This window comes from Rhinoraja longicauda, chromosome 30 (assembly GCF_053455715.1).
Source record: "Rhinoraja longicauda isolate Sanriku21f chromosome 30, sRhiLon1.1, whole genome shotgun sequence".
Taxonomy (NCBI): Eukaryota; Metazoa; Chordata; class Chondrichthyes; order Rajiformes; family Arhynchobatidae; genus Rhinoraja; species Rhinoraja longicauda.
In genome coordinates, this window is record NC_135982.1 from 13,772,767 (window position 1) to 13,794,315 (window position 21,549).

At 45.3% G+C, this 21,549-nt stretch overlaps 1 protein-coding gene across 1 annotated transcript; it reads left to right on the forward strand.

Annotated features, from left to right (window-relative positions):
- The first annotated feature begins 9,788 nt into the window (after positions 1-9,788).
- On the forward strand, positions 9,789-14,983 carry LOC144608162 (guanylin-like). Its single transcript, XM_078425601.1, has 3 exons — positions 9,789-9,860; positions 10,606-10,792; positions 14,761-14,983. Exons 1-3 carry the CDS (start codon positions 9,789-9,791, stop codon positions 14,826-14,828), a joined length of 327 nt encoding a protein of 108 aa, XP_078281727.1. The 3' UTR covers positions 14,829-14,983.
- Positions 14,984-21,549: the final 6,566 nt, after the last annotated feature.

The window sequence follows — 21,549 nt, forward strand, 5'->3', positions numbered from 1 at the left end:
GCGCCGGAGATCAGGGTTCGATCCCGACTATGGGTGCTGTCTGTACGGAGTTTGTACGTTCTCCCCGTGACCTGCGTGGGTTTTCTCCGAGTTCTTCGGTTTCCTCCCACACTCCAAGGACGTACAGGTTAATTGGCTTGGTAAATGTAAAAATTGTCCCTAGTGTGTGTAGGATCGTTTTAATATGCGGGGATCACTGGTCGACGCGAACCCAGTGGGCCGAAGGGCCTGTTTCCGCGCTGTATCTCTAAACTAAACTAAACTAAACTAAACTAAAGGTAGTCCGACAGTATCAAATGAGGTAGCTGGTAGGTCAGAACTGTTCTCTAATTGGTGGTAGGATGGTTCAGTTGCCTGATAACAGCCGGGAAGAAACTGCCCCTGAATTTGGTGTTTCAGATGTCTTTGGTAATGTATGATTGTGGTTACTAGTCTTTATATAACTTACCTGTGACGTTCTCCCCAGGACACGTGGCTCAACATCAGGCACTCTGCTCCTCCTGCTTCTACCCAACCTGCAAAGGTTGTTGATGAAACACTCTGCCTTTCGATGCAAACCTTGGATCCCAATGAAGAATAGAATGGAAGGATCCTTCCTTTGATTCCTGACATCTTTAAAACTTGGACGAAGATATCCAGGACATTGTATTCGTCTCTGTTCCGTCTGTTCATGTGGTACTACAGTAATGGAGAGAAATTCTGACCAAGGGAAAATGGAATGGTCAACGTGATAAAGAGTTTTCCTTTAGTTTCCTTTCTTACGTTGGTCCCGCCTGGGATCTCTGCCTGACTTAAAGAAAAAAGCTGCCTGGGTGTTCCTTAAATTCAGCTTGCAGCTCATTTTCAAACCATTACAAACTTTAAGCTGAGGTGTTCTTAAGAAATGCTGATGGTCAACCTTTCTACTGAGCACCCACGGTGTGGTATTAGAAAATCTTAACGGTGAATTTTTCTCTTATATCCACCAGCGAAAGATTATTATGGGAAAATATTGTTCTGATTGTTCCTGGTTTACTCTCAAACTTTGGAACGATGAAAGTATTCAGGTTCCTGTTCACTGACTGAATATCAAGCCGATGCGTAACATTTTTTTTTACCATCAAAAATTGTACTCAATTATTTAAAAACAATATTCACAATACAATAAAACAAAACATAACCCACCACCAGAATACAATACAAACAAATATACCAAATGAAACTATTATACGATTATATTACAATCCCCATCCAGGATGCATCCAATCCCTCGCGGTGCCCAGCGGTCCCGGAAATCCTCCAGGGTGCCCGTGGACAGCGCGTAGCCCCTCTCCAACACCACCCGGGTGCGGACGTAACCCTGGAAAGATGCGTAACACTTAGTATCATCTCTCTCCCAGCAATTTACAGGCCAGGTTCTCTGGCAACGTCCTCGCACATTTAAGTTAGGACTTGAGGGCCTGAGCTCTAGGGAGAGATGCAACAGGGTAGGATTTTATTCCTTGGAATACAAGAAGATGTGGGGTGATCTTACAGAGGTGTACAAGATTATGAATGGAATAGATCGGGTAAATGCACTGAGTCTTTTACCCAGAGTAGGGAAATCAAGAACCAGAGGACATAGGTTTAAGGTGAAAGGGGTTGGGGGGGGGGGCTGAAAGATGTAATAGGAACCTGAGGGGCATCTTTTTTACACAAATGGTGTTAGGTTATATGGAATGATTTTGTAGAAGGTAGTTGAGGCAGGTATTATCACAATGATTAAAAAACATTTGTACAGGTACATAGATAAGATAAGTTAAAAGGGATATGGGCCAAATGCAGGCAGGTGGGACAAGTGTAGATTGGGCATGTTGGTCGGTGAGGGCTAATTAGGCTGAAGAGCCTGTTTCCATGCTGTATGATATGACTAAGATTCAAAAATTTCTAGGTTGGTGTTTTCAAAGAAGTGGATTCCCTAGCTTCCTGTATTCATCCCATGCTGATTTAGGACTGATGCCCTACACAAGTATTGAAGGCAGACTTTGTATCAGAAGTCCTTTTTCTGTCTGCATAAATCCTACAACCTCATCCCTATTACCAAGGGCTTGAGTCAGAATCCACATCTGAAATAATGATGAGCTCAATACTCCATCAAACGTTCCCAAATTGAAACAATTTGTTGTTTAACCACCAATTGTGGCATTAATTTGTTTACAAAGCACATTTGTTTCATCCCCTTATGGAAACCAAGTCAGTAGCCAGGATTCTCAGGGATGACATTAGTTCCTCTTCATATCATGGTATTTGGTACATGTTGTACAGTTCAAAGTCAATGGTGTTAGTCTTGTCTCGGCAGGAACATCTTGCTCACAAACACAATGATCCATTTAATATTCCACTCATAAAACTCACCCAACCGAGTCATCATTAAACTGCACAAATAAACAATCCTCCAATGGGCAATGGCTTGTGAAATGGCATGGCATTTCATTCAAGATGTTTCTTCCCGTGTTATTGAACTTTGAAAAAAAAAAGGAAAAAATCCCTTTAGAAAACATTTTACACAAAGCCAGGCAATCCCAAAGCATTTTCCACCTGGTGAAGTAGTGTTGCAGTGAAATAAGAGTATATGGCAAGCAACTTGTGGATTGTAAGATCCCACAGACAGTATATATAGGGAGGAACTGCAGATGCTGGTTTAAACCAAAGCCAGGCACAAAAAGCTGGAGTAACTCAAAGGGGCAGGCAGCATCTCTAGAAAAGGAATAGGTGATGTTTTGGGCTGGAATCTTTTGAGTCTCGACCCAAAACAGAGATGCTGCCTGACCCGATGAGTGACTCCAGCTTTTTGTGTCTGTCCATAGGCAGTCGTGTGAGTGGCACCAGACACCCAGTTTCAGTGAGATGGCTGAAGGATAAATATTAGCCCAGGATACCAGCGAAGTTCATCGTTGAACATTTTAATACTAAATTTACCCTCCTGCAGGTGAACATTGGGTTCCTGTCATGGCTCCTTGGCCCCCAAGTTGTTTGTATTGCCATCGCAGAGAGCTGTGGAGAGGTTCGGAGTGCGTCTACATTCACCTGGATGTTGATGAAGTTCTGACCGAGTCAGAACCCTAATCAACAACTGCAAGGTGCCCAGGTTCCACTTAAAATGACCCACCGTGAACGCTCAGTAGACCGACTGCCTGCTACCGCTTTGAATAGCAGTGTTTTGGAAGCAAATTGGCGCAATGCGCATCAGTTTCAGTGCACTCCTTTACACTACATGAGGAAGGTAAACCCCGAAATCAAATGGGAATGTTTCCACCTGACAGCCCTTCTGTGCTTCTTGGGAAATTTACAAGTCAAAATAGACCATGGCACACACGAAAGGCTAATGGCAACAATACGTCACATGGCTGGATGCTAATTACAAAAATTAATAAGATATTGTGGGAATAAAAGGGAATCAGAGAGTTGTAAGAGATGTGATGTATGAGGTGGATGCATAGTTGTTGTTTTCGCAAGCATAGCGCCAATGGAGATTAATTGGCTGGGTAAATGTTAAAAAAAAATTGTCCCTAGTGTGTGTAGGATAGTGTTAATGTACGGACATCGCTGGGCGGCACGGACTTGGTGGGCCGAAAAGGCCTGTTTCCGGCTGTATGTGTATGGTATGGTATGGTATGGCAAGACGACAGAGCAGACAGCCACCAGTTTCTACACCCACTCTTACCTCGAGGATCAACGTTTAAGATTTTCCTGTAGAAAAACAGAACACCACTCTAGATCCATCACCATCTTCCAGTCTTAAGACCAAATATACACATGATATCAGTTCACTCGGACTTTAGAAGAACCGCCACAACTCCATTTGGAAACACTCAGCAAATGACAATTTTCTACAAGTGTATTGGTATATCAAATAAACCTCATCAATAATTTATCTGTAACTCACACATTTAAACAGTCCCCCAGATGGGAAACACCTCAAATCCCTTGGAACTCAAGAACCTTATTTGGAGAGATGTCAACACAACTCATCTGTGCCAAAGTTTACGGATTACCAATTAGGAGGATGCAGGTATAAAGTAAAAACGATCAGGGAGCAAGATCTCACGATTCAGGTAGCACCTGTCAGTTTGCTGCCGTTTGATCGGGAATTTTACTTAGATTGACAATCTGGATTTTTTTTCCTTCATTAATTTAGAGAATATTTGTGTGGATTTACAGTGAATGTATGTGGGCCTCGGAGGGAAATTACGTTGGAGTACCAAGGTTTACTAACATAGAACTCAGAGAGTTGTCATGTGGAACCCTTCCTCAAGACAATGAATGGATGCAGCAGAACAGATGATTCAATTGGGTCGCCTACTTGATCGACGATGTAGACCACGTTGTTGGCAGAAGGCCTCAGTCACTCATTGCTGAAGGAGTTTGGCTCGTACTTTTGATGGCCGCAGTCTGATGGCACTCCCTTACCTCGGGACTCTCACCTTAAGACTCCCGACAGGGATTAACGGCGAAGGCCAAGTCCAGTACTGAGTGACAACTACAGTGGTAGATGATCTTCTAGATGGCAGGTAAGCTAGAATCTCAGTAAAGGACACAAAGTACTGGAGTAGCTCAACGAGTCAGGCACCATCCCCAGAGAACATGGATCGGTGGACTTTTCAGTTCAGGACCCGTTTTCAGACAGATTGTGGGGGTGGGGGGGGGTAAAGAAAGCTGGAAGGGAGCAAGGGCAGGGCAAAGTGTGACAAGTAACAGGTGCTGGAGGTTTCTGTTAGGCAGGTGGTTGAACAATGGCCAGGGATGGAAAAACAAGATGTGAGACAAAAGGATTGAAGAGTACCTGATTCAGGATCAGCTTCTTCACGGCTGTGATCAGGCTTCTGGCTGGTCCTCCCATAAGCGAAGCTAGTCCCCTATCTCGGATTAAGGAAGCCGGAGGAAGGAATGTAGGTGGGAGGGGATGGGGGTTCATGGAACATGGTTGGGTGGGGGGGGAGTGGGGAAGGGGAGAAAGAGGACAGGGAGGAGGACTGGAGGTTACCTTAAATTCGAGAATCTCATCTACCCTCTCAGAAATGAAGAAAGCTGGGGAATTCTCCACAGTATACATTAGGTTTATAATAATAATAATAATAATTTTATTAGTCATTCGAACATATAAGTATACCTTTGAACGAAATGTCGTTCCTCACGGGGCTGAGGTGCAAGATGCATAGTGGTTGATATTAATGTAAGGTGTGTGTGTTTTAGGTGAGGTGTGTGTGTGCATTGGGGGGCAGCAGGGTGTTCAGCCATGATCACATTGAATGGTGGTGCTGGCTCGAAGGGCCGAATGGCCTACTCCTGCACCTATTGTCTATTGCCATTGTTCTATCGGCCAGGGGGAAGAAGGGCTTATTGTGTGCAACTTGACTCCCGCAATTTTTAACTTCTAGTGTTGACTATTTTTACAATTGCTTCCAAGGTTTTTGCAATTTATTTTGCCATCCACTTTAACAATTCTTTCGAAGTTTAATTAACCACATTGCCACATTTGGGGATGTTCTTGGAATAATGGTCTCACTCCAATACACAAGCATAAATAAACAAGCTTAAACCAAATACATTATCTTTGTAAAAGTGTTTGGTCTATGCCTTGAAATTTAATAAGTGGCTCAATGGCCACTTTTTTTAATTAACTGTGCACTTACCTGATTTCTATCCAGACAGCCAAACATCTCAGAAGGTAGCTTTGCATTCAAGTAGTGAAAAGGGTTGGTATTGGTGTTGATTTATTATTGTCATGTGTACCTAGATACAGTGGAAAAACTATGTTTGCGTGCTATCCAGTCAACTCACACTGTATATGAATACAATAAAACCATACACAAGTACAAAAGGTAATGCAAAGAGATAAATACCAAAGTAAAAAATATAGTGTCAATGCATTATAGCATTAGAGTCACAGAGTCCAAGTCCAAGGTCCGTAATGGGGTAGGTTAGGAGATAGGGGACTAGCTTCGCTTATGGGAGGACCAGCCAGAAGCCTGATCACAGCCGTGAAGAAGCTGATCCTGAATCAGGTAGTACACGGTTTGTATCTTCTTTTGTATCTTCTGCCCGACAGGAGAGCGGGAAAAGAGCGAATGACCAGGGTGAAAAACAGTACACTTAAAAATGCAGTTACATGGGCCAGCTGAAAGACATCCTGCTTTCCAAAAGACAAGAAAACATACAGCTGGTATAGACAATAGACAATAGACAATAGACAATAGACAATAGGTGCAGGAGGAGGCCATTCGGCCCTTCGAGCCAGCACCGCCATTCAATGTGATCATGGCTGATCATTCTCAATCAGTACCCCGTTCCTGCCTTCTCCCCATACCCCCTGACTCCGCTATCCTTAAGAGCTCTATCCAGCTCTCTCTTGAATGCATTCAGAGAATTGGCCTCCACTGCCTTCTGAGGCAGAGAATTCCACAGATTCACAACTCTCTGACTGAAAAAGTTTTTCCTCATCTCAGTTCTAAATGGCCTATCCTCAGCTTGGCTGACTGACAAAGAAGCCAATTAAAAAGTTTCTTGCCATCCCTAACATTCATAAATACTCGAAATCTGTTTTAAATTGCGAAGATATTGACCATTAAGTCAATTTGCTGTCCATGCTGCTGGTGACACTTTAATTCCACCATGGCAATTTTTGCTAACCAGCCTTTGGTGGAGGACTTCTACAGAAGTCTACATTGCCTTCACCAAATTTAATGATATAGCTAGAGATATACGTGGAAGGGAACTTGGGAGGAAGGAAAGTAGTGGGAATAAGAGGGAGATGAGGGACTTGAGGATGGGAGCTGAGTGTACGAAGGGTGACTGGGGGTGAGGTTGGAAATGGTGGGAGAAATGGGTGCTCACTGGGGTGGGAGTGTGCACAAGAAGAGAGCATGGGTGTGGTGGGGGGAGGCATTGTTTGAAATTGGAGAATTTCAGTGTTCATTCCGTTGGGTGATACTCATGGGCGGAATTCCTCCAGTTTGTGTGTGGTTCTCATTCTGGTAATGGAGGAGGACAGGATAGAAAGGTATCCCATGGGGATGGGAAGAGGAGTGAAAATAGTTACGGGGAGATTCACTGGGTCTCAATTGTTCAAACAAAATGGTGGCTTAGTATTCACTTGGTCTTGCTGATGTAAAGGACGCCACATGGGGAGCACCAAATGCAGTAGATGAGGTGGGAGGAAGTGGGCATGAACCTCTGTCTCACATGGAAGGGCTGCTGAGATCCCCGGATGGAGGTGAGGGAAGAGGTGTCAGGATAGGTGTCACATCTCCTGTGCCTATCCCAGATTCTCTCTGTGCTTCCCATAGCATCCTGGGATAGATCCTCTAATGTGCTCCAATGTCTCCAACTGGGAGGTTTCATCGATGAGGAGACACCAGGCAAATGTGTTGGTTACCCTTCGTATACTCAGATGAGGAAAAACCTTTTTCAGTCAGAGAGTTGTAAATCTGTGGAATTCTCTGCCTCAGAAGGCAGTGGAGGCCAATTCTCTGAATGCTTTCAAGAGAGAGCTTGATAGAGCTCTTAATGATAGCGGAGTCAGGCGGTATGGAGAGAAGGCAGGAACGGGGTACTGATTGAGAATGATCAGCCATGATCACATTGAATGGCGGTGGTGGCTCGAAGGGCCGAATGGCCTACTCCTGCATCTATTGTCTATTGAGTTACCCATAGAATGAACCACTTTGGGGGAGATTTTATAGAGCAGTTTCACGTTATGTGGTGTTTTCACAAGTAATAGTAGAATTAGGCCATTCAGCCCATCGTCTACTCCGCCATTCAATAATGGCTGATCTCTGCCTCCTAGTCCCATTTTCCTGCCTTCTCCCCATGACCCCCTTTCTAATCAAGAATTTGTCTATCTCTGCCTTAAAAATATCCACGACTAAGCCTCCTCAGCCCTTTGTGGCAATGTGTTCTACAGATTAAAGGGCCTATCCCACTCAGGCGATTTTAAGGCGACTGCCGGCGACTGCCGGCGACTAGGCTGTCGCCGACAGTTCGCTGGGGTGTCGCGGGCATGATCGTGAAATCTCTCGCCAGGTATCGTTGCTTATTGCGGGCGCTGTCGCATGCTGTCCCCAGGTTTGATAGGTTCTCTTAAGATGCATTTAGAAGCACATAATATTAAAATAAGTAAAGTCATTTCAAAATACCATAAAATGCTTGTGTTTAACGAATTTATTTACCGTCAGGACATTTGACAGGTAGATTGGAGGCGACAGTTTGACGGTCAGGTAAGCGTGGGAATTTTTGCGATGTTTTTGGCCTCAGCCATTACATTTAAAGTGGGCTCCAAACCCAGATATGCAACCCAGAAACCAGATGTGCATCTCCCGTACATTTTCAAAGAACGCCCACACACTTTTCACAAAAATCCACTGAACCACTTTTTAATTTTTTTAAAAAATACAGCTATTACAACTGGAAGTAAATCCGGTTTATTCCTTGTTACAGTGAAGCTTGGTTTTTAAGTAACCATACAAGGTGTTATAGTTCAAAACTCTCAAGTACTTACCGACTTGTTAGTGATTTCAACGAAAACCAGGATGCCAGAGAAGCATTGACAGCGTGGGAATTTTCGCGATGTTTCAGAAGACGGTGTAATCTCGACCTGACTCAGCATTGTCGTGGTCATTGTCGTCGGGTAAAAGAAAAGTTCGGCGATCTGCTACGACTTTGACAGTCGCCGGCAGTCGCCAAACAAATCGCCTAAGTGGGTCAAGCCCTTTACTAACCTCTGACTAAAGAAGTTCCTCCTCACCTTTCTAAAAGAGCACCCTTTAATTCTGAGGCTATGACCTCTGGTCCTAGACTCTCCCAACAGTGGAAATATTCTTTCGACATCCACTTTATCTATGCCTTTCATTATTCTGTAGGTTTCAATGAGGTCCCCCCTCACCCTTCTAAACTACAGCGAGTTGAGGCCCAATGCTTTCAAAAGCTCATCATATGCTAACCCACTCATTCCTGGAATCATTCTTGTAAATCTCCTCTGGACCCTCTCTGCTCACAGTACTACAAATGCGGCCTGACCAGCGCCTTATAGAACCTCAACTATACATCTCAACATTACTTCTCACATTACAAAATTACATTTTGGCAGAGGGGATGGAAAAACTCTTCCTGCCGGTATGTGGGTCAGTAACCTGTGGAGACACAGCAACAGGAGATAAGAATTTATTGCACAGGGAAATGTTATAGAGGAACTTTAGAGGAGAAGTCTGTGGAATTAGGTAAAGGAGCAGTCAAAGGGGACAATGGAAGCTTTCCCAGAGAATAGACTTAAATCGTGTCCCTCAGTTTGCGCCATTCCACATTGGTCTATTGAAGCCCTTGTTCTTGGCTTGTCATCCAAAGCTATTTGCAAAATGTCATTTCAATTCAATGCTCTTTGATGTTCCCAACTTGGCACCATTTCACCCACCAGGCCAAGGAGTCATTGGCATACAAATGTAAAAAAATGTCAAACCGTTCCAAAAATAGACACTATTTTAAGTTTTGCATTGCAGAACATATCTATAACGTTGCCATCATATCATGAGGACATTTCTTCATTGGAAACTTAGTAATGAAAATTCTGTTACTCATTAATGACGTTATATGGTTTTAGAAAAATGTCATTTCAGTTAGTTTTTGTACAAAGGCATTCCAGGCACATTGCGATGCACTGTGCCTTATGTTATTGATGCTATGTCAGATGACTTAAAATTGCCAACCAAGACTTTAAAAAGACAGTTCAAGCTGACAGGTTGCTCCAGTTTGATTTGTTTCAAGAGAGCTCAGCAACCATGAGGACAATTTTGGCCAGCATTCTGGTCAGTACCTGCTTGCAGACTCTCTCGGGAGTTATCGTGGTTCGGGTAAGATCAATGCTCAGACTATATCTCTATTTGTTTGCCATGTAATGCACACCTGCTCTTCATCATAACTTTCCTCTACTCATCCAGCAGGTTTAAAGGGAATTCTTGACAAAAGAAGAAAAAAATATGGAACATATCCCAGGAATAAGCCAGGGGAGAATGGTCAATGCAAAGGAATACTGTGCGACGTTAGGAACCAAATATCAAAAGAATATGATTATATTAAGTAATATTTGGTTTGAGCACAATTTTTGTAGTCTTTGGTAACTAGGCTTTAATGTTGCTAGTGGAGGCATGGAGGTTTCTCTGGTCAATTGACTTTACAGGCTTTCATTACAGACACAAGCAACTGCAGATGCTTGAATCTGGAGCAATGAACAAACTACTGGGAGTTCTCAGTGTGTCGAGCAGCGTCGGTGGAGGGGGATAGGCAGTCGACGATCCCAGATGAAGGGTCCCGACCTGAAATGTCGACTGTCCATTTCCCTCCACTGGTGCTGCCTGACCCGCTGAGTTCCTCCAGCAGATCCTTTTTGCCTCATAGTTTCAACATCTACCATGATTATTAAGCTGTGCAGGAAGGAACTGCGCGGATGCTAGTTTACACCGAGGATAGACTTAAACATGCTGGAGTAACTCAGCGGGACAGTCAGCATCACTGGAGAGAAGGAATGGGTAACGTTCGGGCTGAGACCCTTCTTATGAATCTGGTAATATTTTGCTGTGTGTCTCTTATCTCTCTCAGCTGGGGGCCCATGACTTTCTTTTGGACGACGTGATCCGCCTGAAGGAGGTGATGGATGACGAGATCTTTGAGAGACCACGTTTCACCTACATGGGCACCCGGTCATTCTGCAACAACACAAATCTCCCCGAACCATTTAGGCCAATCTGCAGCAAGGGAGATGCTCCCCAGGTCTTCTACACGCTGAGTAAGTAGCTCAAGGGAAGTTTGTACCGTTTACTATTTACTAATATGTGCCGTTAAGTGACGTGCACAAACAGATGCTACTTTGGATAAGTTGCCTTGGTCCATAGGAAATGCCAGAAATAACATGATAGAATGAATTCTCAGGAGTACAATATAGATCAATTCTTTAATGTAAAAGCAGGTGTTGGCCAAAATATTTATACTAAATTAATTCCTGACATTTGAAACAAATTAGTATTCCCATTTCCCCATCTGCCCGTCGTTCTTCACTCTTCCCTGGCCCACCTATCACCATCTCACCACACCCCTCTCCACTTTATACTGGCTATCTCTCTCCAATCCTGATGCAGAATTTCAACCTGAAATGTCGACCATTCATTTCCATTACAGATGCTGCTCAACCTGCTCAGTTCCTCCCGCAGATTGTTTGTCGAACCGTGTTGCTTTCATGTCTTTTCCACGAAATCACATATCAGCTTCCAGATATATCTCGTGAGCTATTGCAAGGACTATGTTATAACCCCTTGTAGTTCTCCCATGCCTGAGCTCCATCTATGTCGCCTCACCAGGTGAGCCTGGCAAAATGTCCTCTCTCTCTGCTGCTTTGATGTTCTCCCAAATAAATAGTGCAACTCCTAGAGTTCTGGGCAGCACAGTGGTTCAGCGGTAGAGTTGCTGCCTCACAGCGCCAGACCCAGGTTCGATCCTGACTACCAGTGCTGTCCGTACAGAGTTTGTATGTTCTCCCTGTGGCCGTGAGGGTTTTCACCGGGTGCTCTGGTTTCCTCCCACACTCCAAAGACGTGCAGGTCTATAGGTTAATTGGCTTTGGTAAAATTGTAAATTGTCCCTAGTGTGCGGTGCTAGTCTATGAGGTGATCGTTGGTCAGCACAAGCTCGGTGGGCTGAAGAGCCTGTTTCCGCTTTATATATCTAAAGTCTGAAGTCTAAAGTCTAAAAGGACCCTACTTTTTATTTGCGCTGTATCTTGGTATCAAAACAAACAGTTATCAAAGGGTCAATGAGTTATACAGCATGGAAACAAGCCCTTTGGCCCAACTTGACCATACTAACCAAGGTGCCTACCCAAGCTGCACTTGGCCCATAACCCTCTCAACCTTCCAATCCATGAACCAATGTAAACGCCTTTTAAACATTGTGCTTGTATCTGCCTCCACTGCCTGCTCTGGCAGCTTGTTCTATGTACATACGACCTTCTAAAAAATGTTGTTGCTCAGGTCCCCTGTAATTATTTTCCCTCTACTTTAAATCTATGCCCCGTAGTTTTGGATTCCCCTACCCTGGGAAAAAGCCTGTGACCATCTATCCAATCTCTGCCCCTCATGGTCTTATAAACTTTTATGAATTTGTCCCTCAGCCTTCTGTGCTCCCGGGTGAACAGTCTCAGCCCATCCAGCCTCTCAGGCCTTGCAACTCACGCCCACTAACACCGGCAACGTCCTAGTGAATCTTGACTGCACCTTTCCAGTTTACTCACATCCTTCCTGTAGCTTAGCGATCGGAACTCACCTCGTGCTCCAGATGTAGTCTCACCACCATCATAGACAGTACAACCTGAACTTGACATCTCTTCCCTCTAATTCACCTTTTTAATAGTCGCCGTTCCGCCTTCTCACTGCTGGGAGTCTTGGTACCAAAACATATTTTGTTTAAGCTGTTTGAAACAGTATTATTAAGATTATTGCTGCCAGCAGAATTCCTCAGTCGGACCCCAACAGACAATGCCATTCGAAGACGGACACAAAAAGCTGGAGTAACTCAGCGGGACAGGCGGCATCTCGGGAGAGATGGAATGGGTGACGTTTCGGGACGAGACCCTTCTTCAGGCTGAAAAGTCACCCATTCCTTCTCTCCACAGATGCTGCCTGTCCCGCTGAGTTACTCCAGCTTTTGGTGTCTATCTTTGCCTTAAATCAACATCTGCAGTTCCTTCCTGGACAACTCCATTCACTTGCTCTACTGCTCAGCCTGCTACTGCCCCCTTCCCTTTCCAGCCACAACTCAGTGGGAACGGCTATGCCTCCAGCTGGTGGCCTGATCTGCCAGAGAATGTTCCTCTCCGTACCCGTGCCCCCTCACACAACACCCACCGGGACACCAGGTCTGGCAAAGCTGCAGAATTCGCAGACCTCCTGTGACTTGCCCTCAAGCTGAGGAAGTCGCAATAGCACATCCAGTAGAATTGCTGCCTCACCGCTCCAGTGACCCAGGTTCAATCCACATCTCCGCCATCATGTGTGTGGAGTTTGAATATTCTCCCTGTGACCACCTGGAGGCACCAGGTTTTTTTCCCCCACATCCCAAAGATGTGTGGGTGGGTCGGTTAATTTGCCTTTATAATTTGCCCCTCAATGTGCAGGTGAGTGGTATCATTTGATGACAGCTGATGGTAATGTGGGGAGACCCTGCACATGGGACCTGTGCAGGACTGTGTAATGGGAGCTTGATGGTCATTGCAGGTTTGGTGAGGTAACCAGGTTGTGTGACTCTCTGCCTCTAAGGTTGGTTCAATACAACCTGGCATCTTTGCCTGTCTGTCTCTCAAAGATAACTTCCTCTGGAGGCCACCCTTGGCAGCAGAAGGTGTGAAGGTCAACTACACTGAGGGAGAAGACCTCTGGTCTCCCACACTGAGCGTTGGAGGACCACTGGTCTCTGAGGGAGAAGACCTCTGGTCTCCCACACTGAGCGTTGGAGGACCACTGGTCTCTGAGGGATGAGGACCTCTGGTCTCCCACACTGAGCGTTGGAGGATCACTGGTCTCTGAGGGAGAAGACCTCTGGTCTCCCACACTGAGCGTTGGAGGACCACTGGTCTCTGAGGGAGGAGGACCTCTGGTCCCTCACACTGAGGGTAGAGGACCTATGGTCTCCCGCACTGAGAGAACCTCTGGAGATCTCACACTACTGGAGGAGAACCTCGGGGCTCCTACTCTGTGGGAGGAGATGTCAGGTCCCTCACACTGAGGGAAGTAGACCTCTACTCACCCACAGTGAAGCTGCAGAGCCAAAAGTCATGGTCATGCAATCATACTGCATGGAACCAGGCCCTTCGGCTCAACTCATCCATGCCGATCAAGATATCACATCTAAGCTAGTCCCATTGGCCTATATCCATCTAAACCTTTCCTATCCATGTATCTGTCCAAATGGCTTTTAAATGGGCGGCTCAGTGGTGCAACGGGAGATTGCTGCCTTACAGCCCCTAAGACTCGGGCTTGATCCTGACGATGTGTGCTATCTGTACGAAGTTTGTACATTCTCCCTGTGACCGTGTGGGTTTTCTCCGGGTGCTCTGGTTTCTTCCCACATTCCAAAGACGTGCAGGATTGTCAGTTAAGCGGCTTCCGTAAATTGCCCCTAATGTGTAGGACAGAACTATTGTACAGGCGGTCGCTGGTCAGCACGGACTCAGTGGGCCGAAGGGTCTGTTTCCACGCTATATCTCTAAACTAGACTAAACTGAATGTTGGCATTGTACCTGCTGCCTCAACTACCTCCTCTGGCAGCTCGTTCTGCATACCTACAACCCTCTGAGTAAAAAAGGTTGTCCCTTAGGTTCCTAGCTAATCTTGCCTCCCTCACCTAAACCTGTGTCCTCTGGTTCTTGCTTCCCCTCCCCTGGGCAAAAAGGCTCAGGGAAGAGGCACTGGCTCCCATTTGTAGTTGTGTGTCCCACCAAACCCCAAATCCGATTGACACAAAGGATGGACAAACATCATCTTGGAATTTCGTCCTTTTTGACAAATGGCAGTGGTAAACCCCAACCAATTGGGAAACCACTCAGTGTTGACCAAACTATTAGTGACTTTGAACCAGAAAAATCAGAAATGAACTTTAAAGCAACACTTCACTTCATACATTTTGTTGACAATATAATGGTTTGAAGCTAAAACAATGCCTATGATTTGTGGGACATCGTTAACATATTTCAATCTTTCGTTTCAGGGCAGATTGCTACAAACCCATATCCTTGCACCATCTGTGCCTTCATTGCTTGTATTGGCTGCAGCTAACTTCAATTATGACATTAATACCATGTGTAAAAATATCCATCCCTTTAATATTCTCCTCTCCATTCAACTGCGGAGTTCACCAGAAAGGAAGGAAGGAAATTTGTTTTACATGTGATCAATAAGACAGATAAATCGAGAACATCCTGCTCAGAACTTCCGCTGCCTTCAAAGCTTAAATCCTGCAGTACAGAAGATGATTGCCTTTGCCTGCTGAATCTAATTAGTAATGATCGGCTTTGAACTTAATCACAGAAATTGCGCCTCCACTTTCGGAATATGACTGGCAAGGATGCCTTCCTTCAGTGTAGCCTTGTTGCCTACATCCAGTTCAATGATTCTACCAGATTTAAGTTGTCAAAGCTGAGCAACATGGGAACCAACAAGCCAATGGTCCAATGGTACGATCTGTGCTCTAGAGTCACTCTTGGGTTTTTAGAGTTAATGCACTGTTTTTCTCCTTGAGATGATTGTATTTTATGTCACCAATGTGCGGGTTATCTTTCCCTGTGTCCGAATTAAACACATCTTATAAACAGCCAGCTGCAGAATTTCCATGCCATGTGTCATTCACAATAGACGGGGTAACAAGGCACCAACCCCACATCGAGAGTACAGTTTTGAGTACAGTAGAGGAACACGCAATTAATATCTGAAATAGGCTATGAGATGGGGTTAAGAGTTAATGCTCCCTGGATCAATGGGATTCTATGAATGGGACCAAAGTGACACAACCTGATTGATGTTATTTGGGTCTGCATGTATTTTACTGGATTATCCTGAATTGAGCTGGGCTGTAGATCATTGCCTATGTAGGCAAGGACTCACACCATCCTTCCTTGAATAAAATCAGGTGAATATTTCTACTTCCTGCTCCAGAATAGACGTTCGGTGTGAGGTTTTGGTCCCCGAACTCAATTTCAGTTAGACTAAACATAAGGTTTAGCATTTATTTCACGAAATGCTGGAGTAACTCAGCAGGTCAGGTCAGGTTTAGCATTTAAGCTATTTCAGCTCTGTGGGGATTATATAATCGCAGGTCACACTTTGGCTGCTGGTTTAGATGATCCTGGGTTCAAATCTAGAAACCAGACCACAAATTGTATAGATGCTGATGCTCTACTGTAGGCACTGCCGATCTGCCTGAAGATCCCGACCTCTGGTGCTCTCGCTCTGGAGTTTGCACATTCCCCCTGTGATCCACTAGCAGGTTCATTGACCACTGAAAACTGTCCCTTGTATGGCAAAGAATCAAAAGGGAATCAGTGGGCATTGGAGAGGGAAATCTTTCCATGGAAAGAAGAAGAGATGGGACTGGGATTGGTGGGATTGCTCTGTGGAAGCTGGAATGGAGCTGATGAGCTGAATGGACCCAAGGACACTATTTCATGCAGTATAACTCTATGGCTCAAGGGCTATCTGTCTTGGCAGTTTAGGCTTTGAGACCCAGATGTTTGCCAGAGATTGAGGGAATGGTAGGGTGATAGGAAACTGAGCAACGAGTGTGGGGAGATTCGAAGTAGATCTGGGAACCGAGGTGTGCAAAATGACAAATCACATTGGTGCGGAACGCAAAGGGGAAATTGGTGCAATTGAGGGGAAAGAGAGGGCTAATGAGTAGATTGTTTAGGGGTATATCTATATACTTCACATTACTCAGAGGGACATTCTTCAGAACACGACGAGAGTTCTGAACACAGCTCCGCACTGACTTTGAATCTCAGCATTAGTTTTCATCAGTAGCCAGAATTACATATTGTTGAAATTCAAATGCCAGAGTCCAGAACAGACACGATGGATCGAATGGCCTGCATCAGTATTAACCATTTTAACACAATAATAAGAATCCACGAAAACCCACGGAGTTCATTGATAAAATTAGACTCTACTGCACACAAATGGTAAACATGAAGAGATGGACCATGGGCCAAACTCAGTCGACACACAACGCTGCTCTTGTGTTAATCTATTTCACGTTGATTTCTATTCGAAACCGTAATGTAGGCTTAACGTACGCTGTGCTCTAATACACAGGTCTCTTCACACCAGTCTACATGTCCACACACTGGTCAGTATACAGGACCTGTCAGAGGGCCATGTACGTGCAGGTCTGTGTGCATGGGTCCATGTACAGGTTCATGTACGCGTCTGTGTGAGGCCTGTATACCTGGGTCCACGTACAGGCCCATCTGCAGGCGCATGTACATGTCTGCACAGGGGTCCTGGTACAGGTCCGTGTGCAAGTCCGTGTACAGGTCCACATTCAGGCCAATGACTTGCTGGTAGTGATCCACCTGGGGGCATGTCCGAGATTCTCTTTATATCTGCGGTTTATATCATGTAATGACAGTCTCAATTTGTTCTGTTGAAATTAATAAATCAAATAAAGTAATTCAAAGGGTGCTTTATGTTTTATTAAATGGTTCAATTAATGCCAGCTGAGTATTTGCAGGTACGCAAGGTGACAGGGCTGGAGCAGTGACTGGGGTGAGCTGGGCACCCCTCAAATAAACAACGCAGCTCTCTCTGCCTTAGAGCATCCTACAATTCACTAATTCCATTCCCGCACAAATAGCTTATTTACAGTAACTAACATGCAGAATGCAGGGCATGCTCAGCCTACCGCTAAAGTCGAAAGTCGAAAGTAAGACTCAGGCAGCATCTGTGGAGAGAGGAATGTTACTTTTCCTTTCAAGTCCAGAACTGGGGAAATTTAGAAAACGGGCATGTTTAGACCTGCCGGAGATGCAAGGCAATGGAACAAGTTCACCCCTGCTTTGGGGGAGAGGAAGGAAGACACCGATTAATGTCAATTAGGAGAGGGTATTGAAGGGTTCCCAATGCCAGTTAATCTCTCAGGAGGAGGTGGAAATAGAGAGGGATCAGAGTGAAGAGAATTTAATAAACTGCTGGAAGTGTGAGATCAGACACAAGGCTGTTGCACTCCTGAATTACAGGAGAATACCCAGCAGCTCAGCAGTGACTGTGGAGAGAGGAGAAACTAACTTACTCCAGAATTGTATCAGCAAAGAACTGCAGATTCTGGTTAATACATGAAAGATCACAAAGTGCCGACGTAATTCAGCAGGCAGCATCTCTGGAGAACACGGATAGGTGGCCTTTCTATCTTTTAATATTTTACTTATGATCCCTAACCTCCAAGTTCAGAAACATAGGAAGCTCTGCCTCAGAGCATCCTATAATTTGGGTTGAAGGGACAATTGGGCAGCTTCCCCAGGAGCTAAATCAGTGACCAATGCAAATTAATGTTCACCGGGACTGGGCCGAAGGGAAGGCCACATTGGCATTGATGTAAAACTGAGGAAATGAGGCATATTGTTGTATGGCTTTTGTAAAATAGTTTAGTTTATCGGTACTGCATGGAAACAGGTCCTTAGGCCCCACTGAGTCCACACCACCTAACGATCACACTAGTTCCATGTTATCCCACTTTATTATCCTCACGGTGGAAATTTTACCACAGCCAATTAACCTATAAACACGCACCTCCTTGGGATGTGAGAAGAAATCAGAGCACCCGGAGGAAACCCACACAGTCACAGGGAGAACATGCAAACTCCATATAGACAGCACCCAATGTCATGATCGAACCTGATTCTTTGCCGCTGGGAGATTGCAGTTCTACGAGCCGTGCCATCGTGCCGCCCAAAATAATATAAGAATGTTTTCTATTGAGAATACAAGAAGTAGGAAAGGCTGCTCGATTTCACCTTCACATCTAGTTGACTGCAGCGAATGTAATGTTTTGCCCTGTTGTCATTAACAGTACATGCAAGTTATCGAAGATAGACACAAAAAGCTGGAGTAACTCAGCGGGACAGGCAGCATCTCTGGAGAGAAGGAATGGGTGTCGTTTCGGGTCGAGACCCTTCCTCAGTCTTCAAGTTCTTCTTCAGTCTGAAGAAGGGTCTCGACCAGAGATGCTGCCTGCCCCACTGAGTTACTCCAGCTTTTTGTGACTATCTTCGCTTTAAACTAGCATTTGCTGTTCCTTTCTACACAGGCAAGTTATCTTCAGGTCACTTCAAATTCTTGTCTGGACTCATTAACTAATCAACAGGGCTCAGTGGTGTCACATGAAGCTGTTTTGGGACAGCACTGAGCGGAGGTGAATGATAAATTCACAACTTGCATTGATATAAGACCTTTAACAAAGTAAACCATCCCATGATTCACAGGGGGGGGGGTGGTCCCCAAAATACTCGAGCCACAGCAGCAGTGGCAGGTCCGACGGAACTATTGAGAGAACCTAAGACAGACACAAAGCACTGGAGTAACTCAGTGGGTCAGGCAGCATTTCTGGAGAGTAGGAATGGGTGATGTTTTGGGTCGAGACCTTTCATCAGACTGAATTACCGTATGAGGGGAGGAGGGGTGGTTACAGTGATAGGTTGAATTATTGGAGTACATGATCATGAAAAACATGACAAAGGAGGCCATTCTGCCCATCATGTCTCCTTCCAGCTCTGGGCCCATAGTCCTGTAGTTCACAATTACTTAAAATACACATCCAAGTACTAATTATGTGTGATGAAGATTTAATCCTTCATATCACTTTCAGAAGAGTGAGCTCCACACCATTTTACCCTCTCATCCTTTGACAAATCCCTTGCCTTCTGACCCTCTTCAGGAAAAGAGGTTCTTCCTATTCCCTTTATTGAGTTCCCTCAAAATTTTATATACTCTGTTAAGGTCATAAGGTCAAAAGGAATAGGAGTAGAATTAGGCCATTCGGCCCATCAAGTCTACTCTGCCATTCAATCATGGCTGATCTATCTCTCTCTCCTAACCCCATTCTCCTGCCTTCTCCCCATAATCTCTGACACTGAGTTAAGTCCCCAGACTCCAGCTCCACACAAAAATAACACTCTTTCCTCGTTGCTACAATTTTCAGATCCGATTTGTTACTCTCCATTGAATTTCCCGGGCTTCCATTTCTTTTTTACCTGTCTTGTGGACCGTTGTCAAAAGCCATGTGACAATACATGCAGACCGTCAAAGCACTGACCTATTCACAAGTTCCAAAAATTCAAACTTAGTAAGAGTTCACCTACCTTAACGGGTGCACGTTAATGCCGACTGATGAATCTACGCCTTTATAAACCTTCCCACTGCCAAGGTTGATCTGATTAGCAAAAAGAAGAGGATAAATACAAAATGCTGGAGTAACTCAGGGGGTCAGGCACCATCCCTGGAGAACATGGAGACATGATATTTTGGGTCAGGTCTCTTCTTCAGACTGGTTGGAAGAACCGGTTCAGATGGTTTTCACACAGAGGGGTGGTGGGTGCCTGGAACACACTGCCTGTGGTGGTTGTGAAGGCAGATCCGATCATGGCATTTAAGGGGCTTTCAGGCAGGCACATGGGTATGTAGGAGATGGACGGATACAGGACGTGTGCAAGCAGATGACATTAGTTTAACTTGGCATCGTTTTCGGCATGGACATTGTGGGCTGAAGGGCCTGTTCCTGTGCTGTTCCATGTGCAGGAAAGAACTGCAGATGCTGGTTTAAATCGAAGGTAGACACAAAATGCTGGTGTAACTCAGCGGGACAGGCAGCATCTCTGGAGAGAAGGAATGGGCGACGTTTTGGACCGAGACCCTTCTTCAGACTGATGTCACGGGAATGGGAGGTACAGAGATAAAATGTAGTCGGATGGGAGAACTGGGAAGGGGGAGGGGATGGAGAGAGATGGAAAGATGGAAAGGGCTACTTGAAGTTAAAGAAGTCAATGTTCATACCACTGGGGTGTTAGCTACCCAAGCGAAATATGAGGTACTGATCCTCCAATTTGCGCTGGGCCTCACTCTGACAATGGAGGAGGCTCAAGTCAGAAAGGTCAGATTGGGAATGGGAGGGGGAGTTAAAGTGCTGATCACCCGGGAGATCAGCTAGGTTAAGACGGACTGAGCGGAGGTGTTGAGCGAAACATTCGCCAAGCCTGCGCTTGGCCTCTCCGATATACAGGAATCGACAACTGGAACAGCGGGTACAGTAGATGAGGGTGGAGGAGGCGCAGGTGAACCTCTGCCTCAACTGAAAAGACTGTCGGGGTCCTTGGACAGAGTCGAGGGGGGAGGTAAAGGGACAGGTGTTGCATCTCCTGCGGTTGCAGTGGCAAGTAAGTGGGGAGGGGGTGGTTTGGGTAGGAAGGGACGAATTGACCAGGGAGTTGCGGAGGGAACGGTCTCTGCGGAAATCAGATAGGGGTGGAGATGGGAAGATATGGTTAGTATTGGGATCCCGTTGGAGGTGGCGAAAATGTTGGAGAATTATGTGCTGATGGGGTGGGAGGTGAGGACAAGGGGGACTCCGTCCTTGTTACGAATGGGGGGAGGGGAAGCAAGTGGGAGATGGTGAGATCTAGAAACGGTAGGGAGATGTCAGAGATGGCCCAAGTGAATTTGAGTGCAGGATGGAAATTAATCTTGAAGTTCAGCAAGGGTGTAGTAGGTAGCACCGATTCAATCGTCAATGTAGCGGAGGTAGAGCTTGAGGATAGGGCCAGTGTACGCCTGGAACGGTAATTACAGCAATAGTAATAGGAATAGATAAAGAATCTCGCAGCTCCGCTCTTGCTCCCCCTCCCCCCCATTCTTAACAAGGACAGATCATTCTAAACCATCCCCATACATTATACATTAATGACTTAGATGAAGGGATTAAAAGTACCATTAGCAAAGTTGCAGATGATACTAA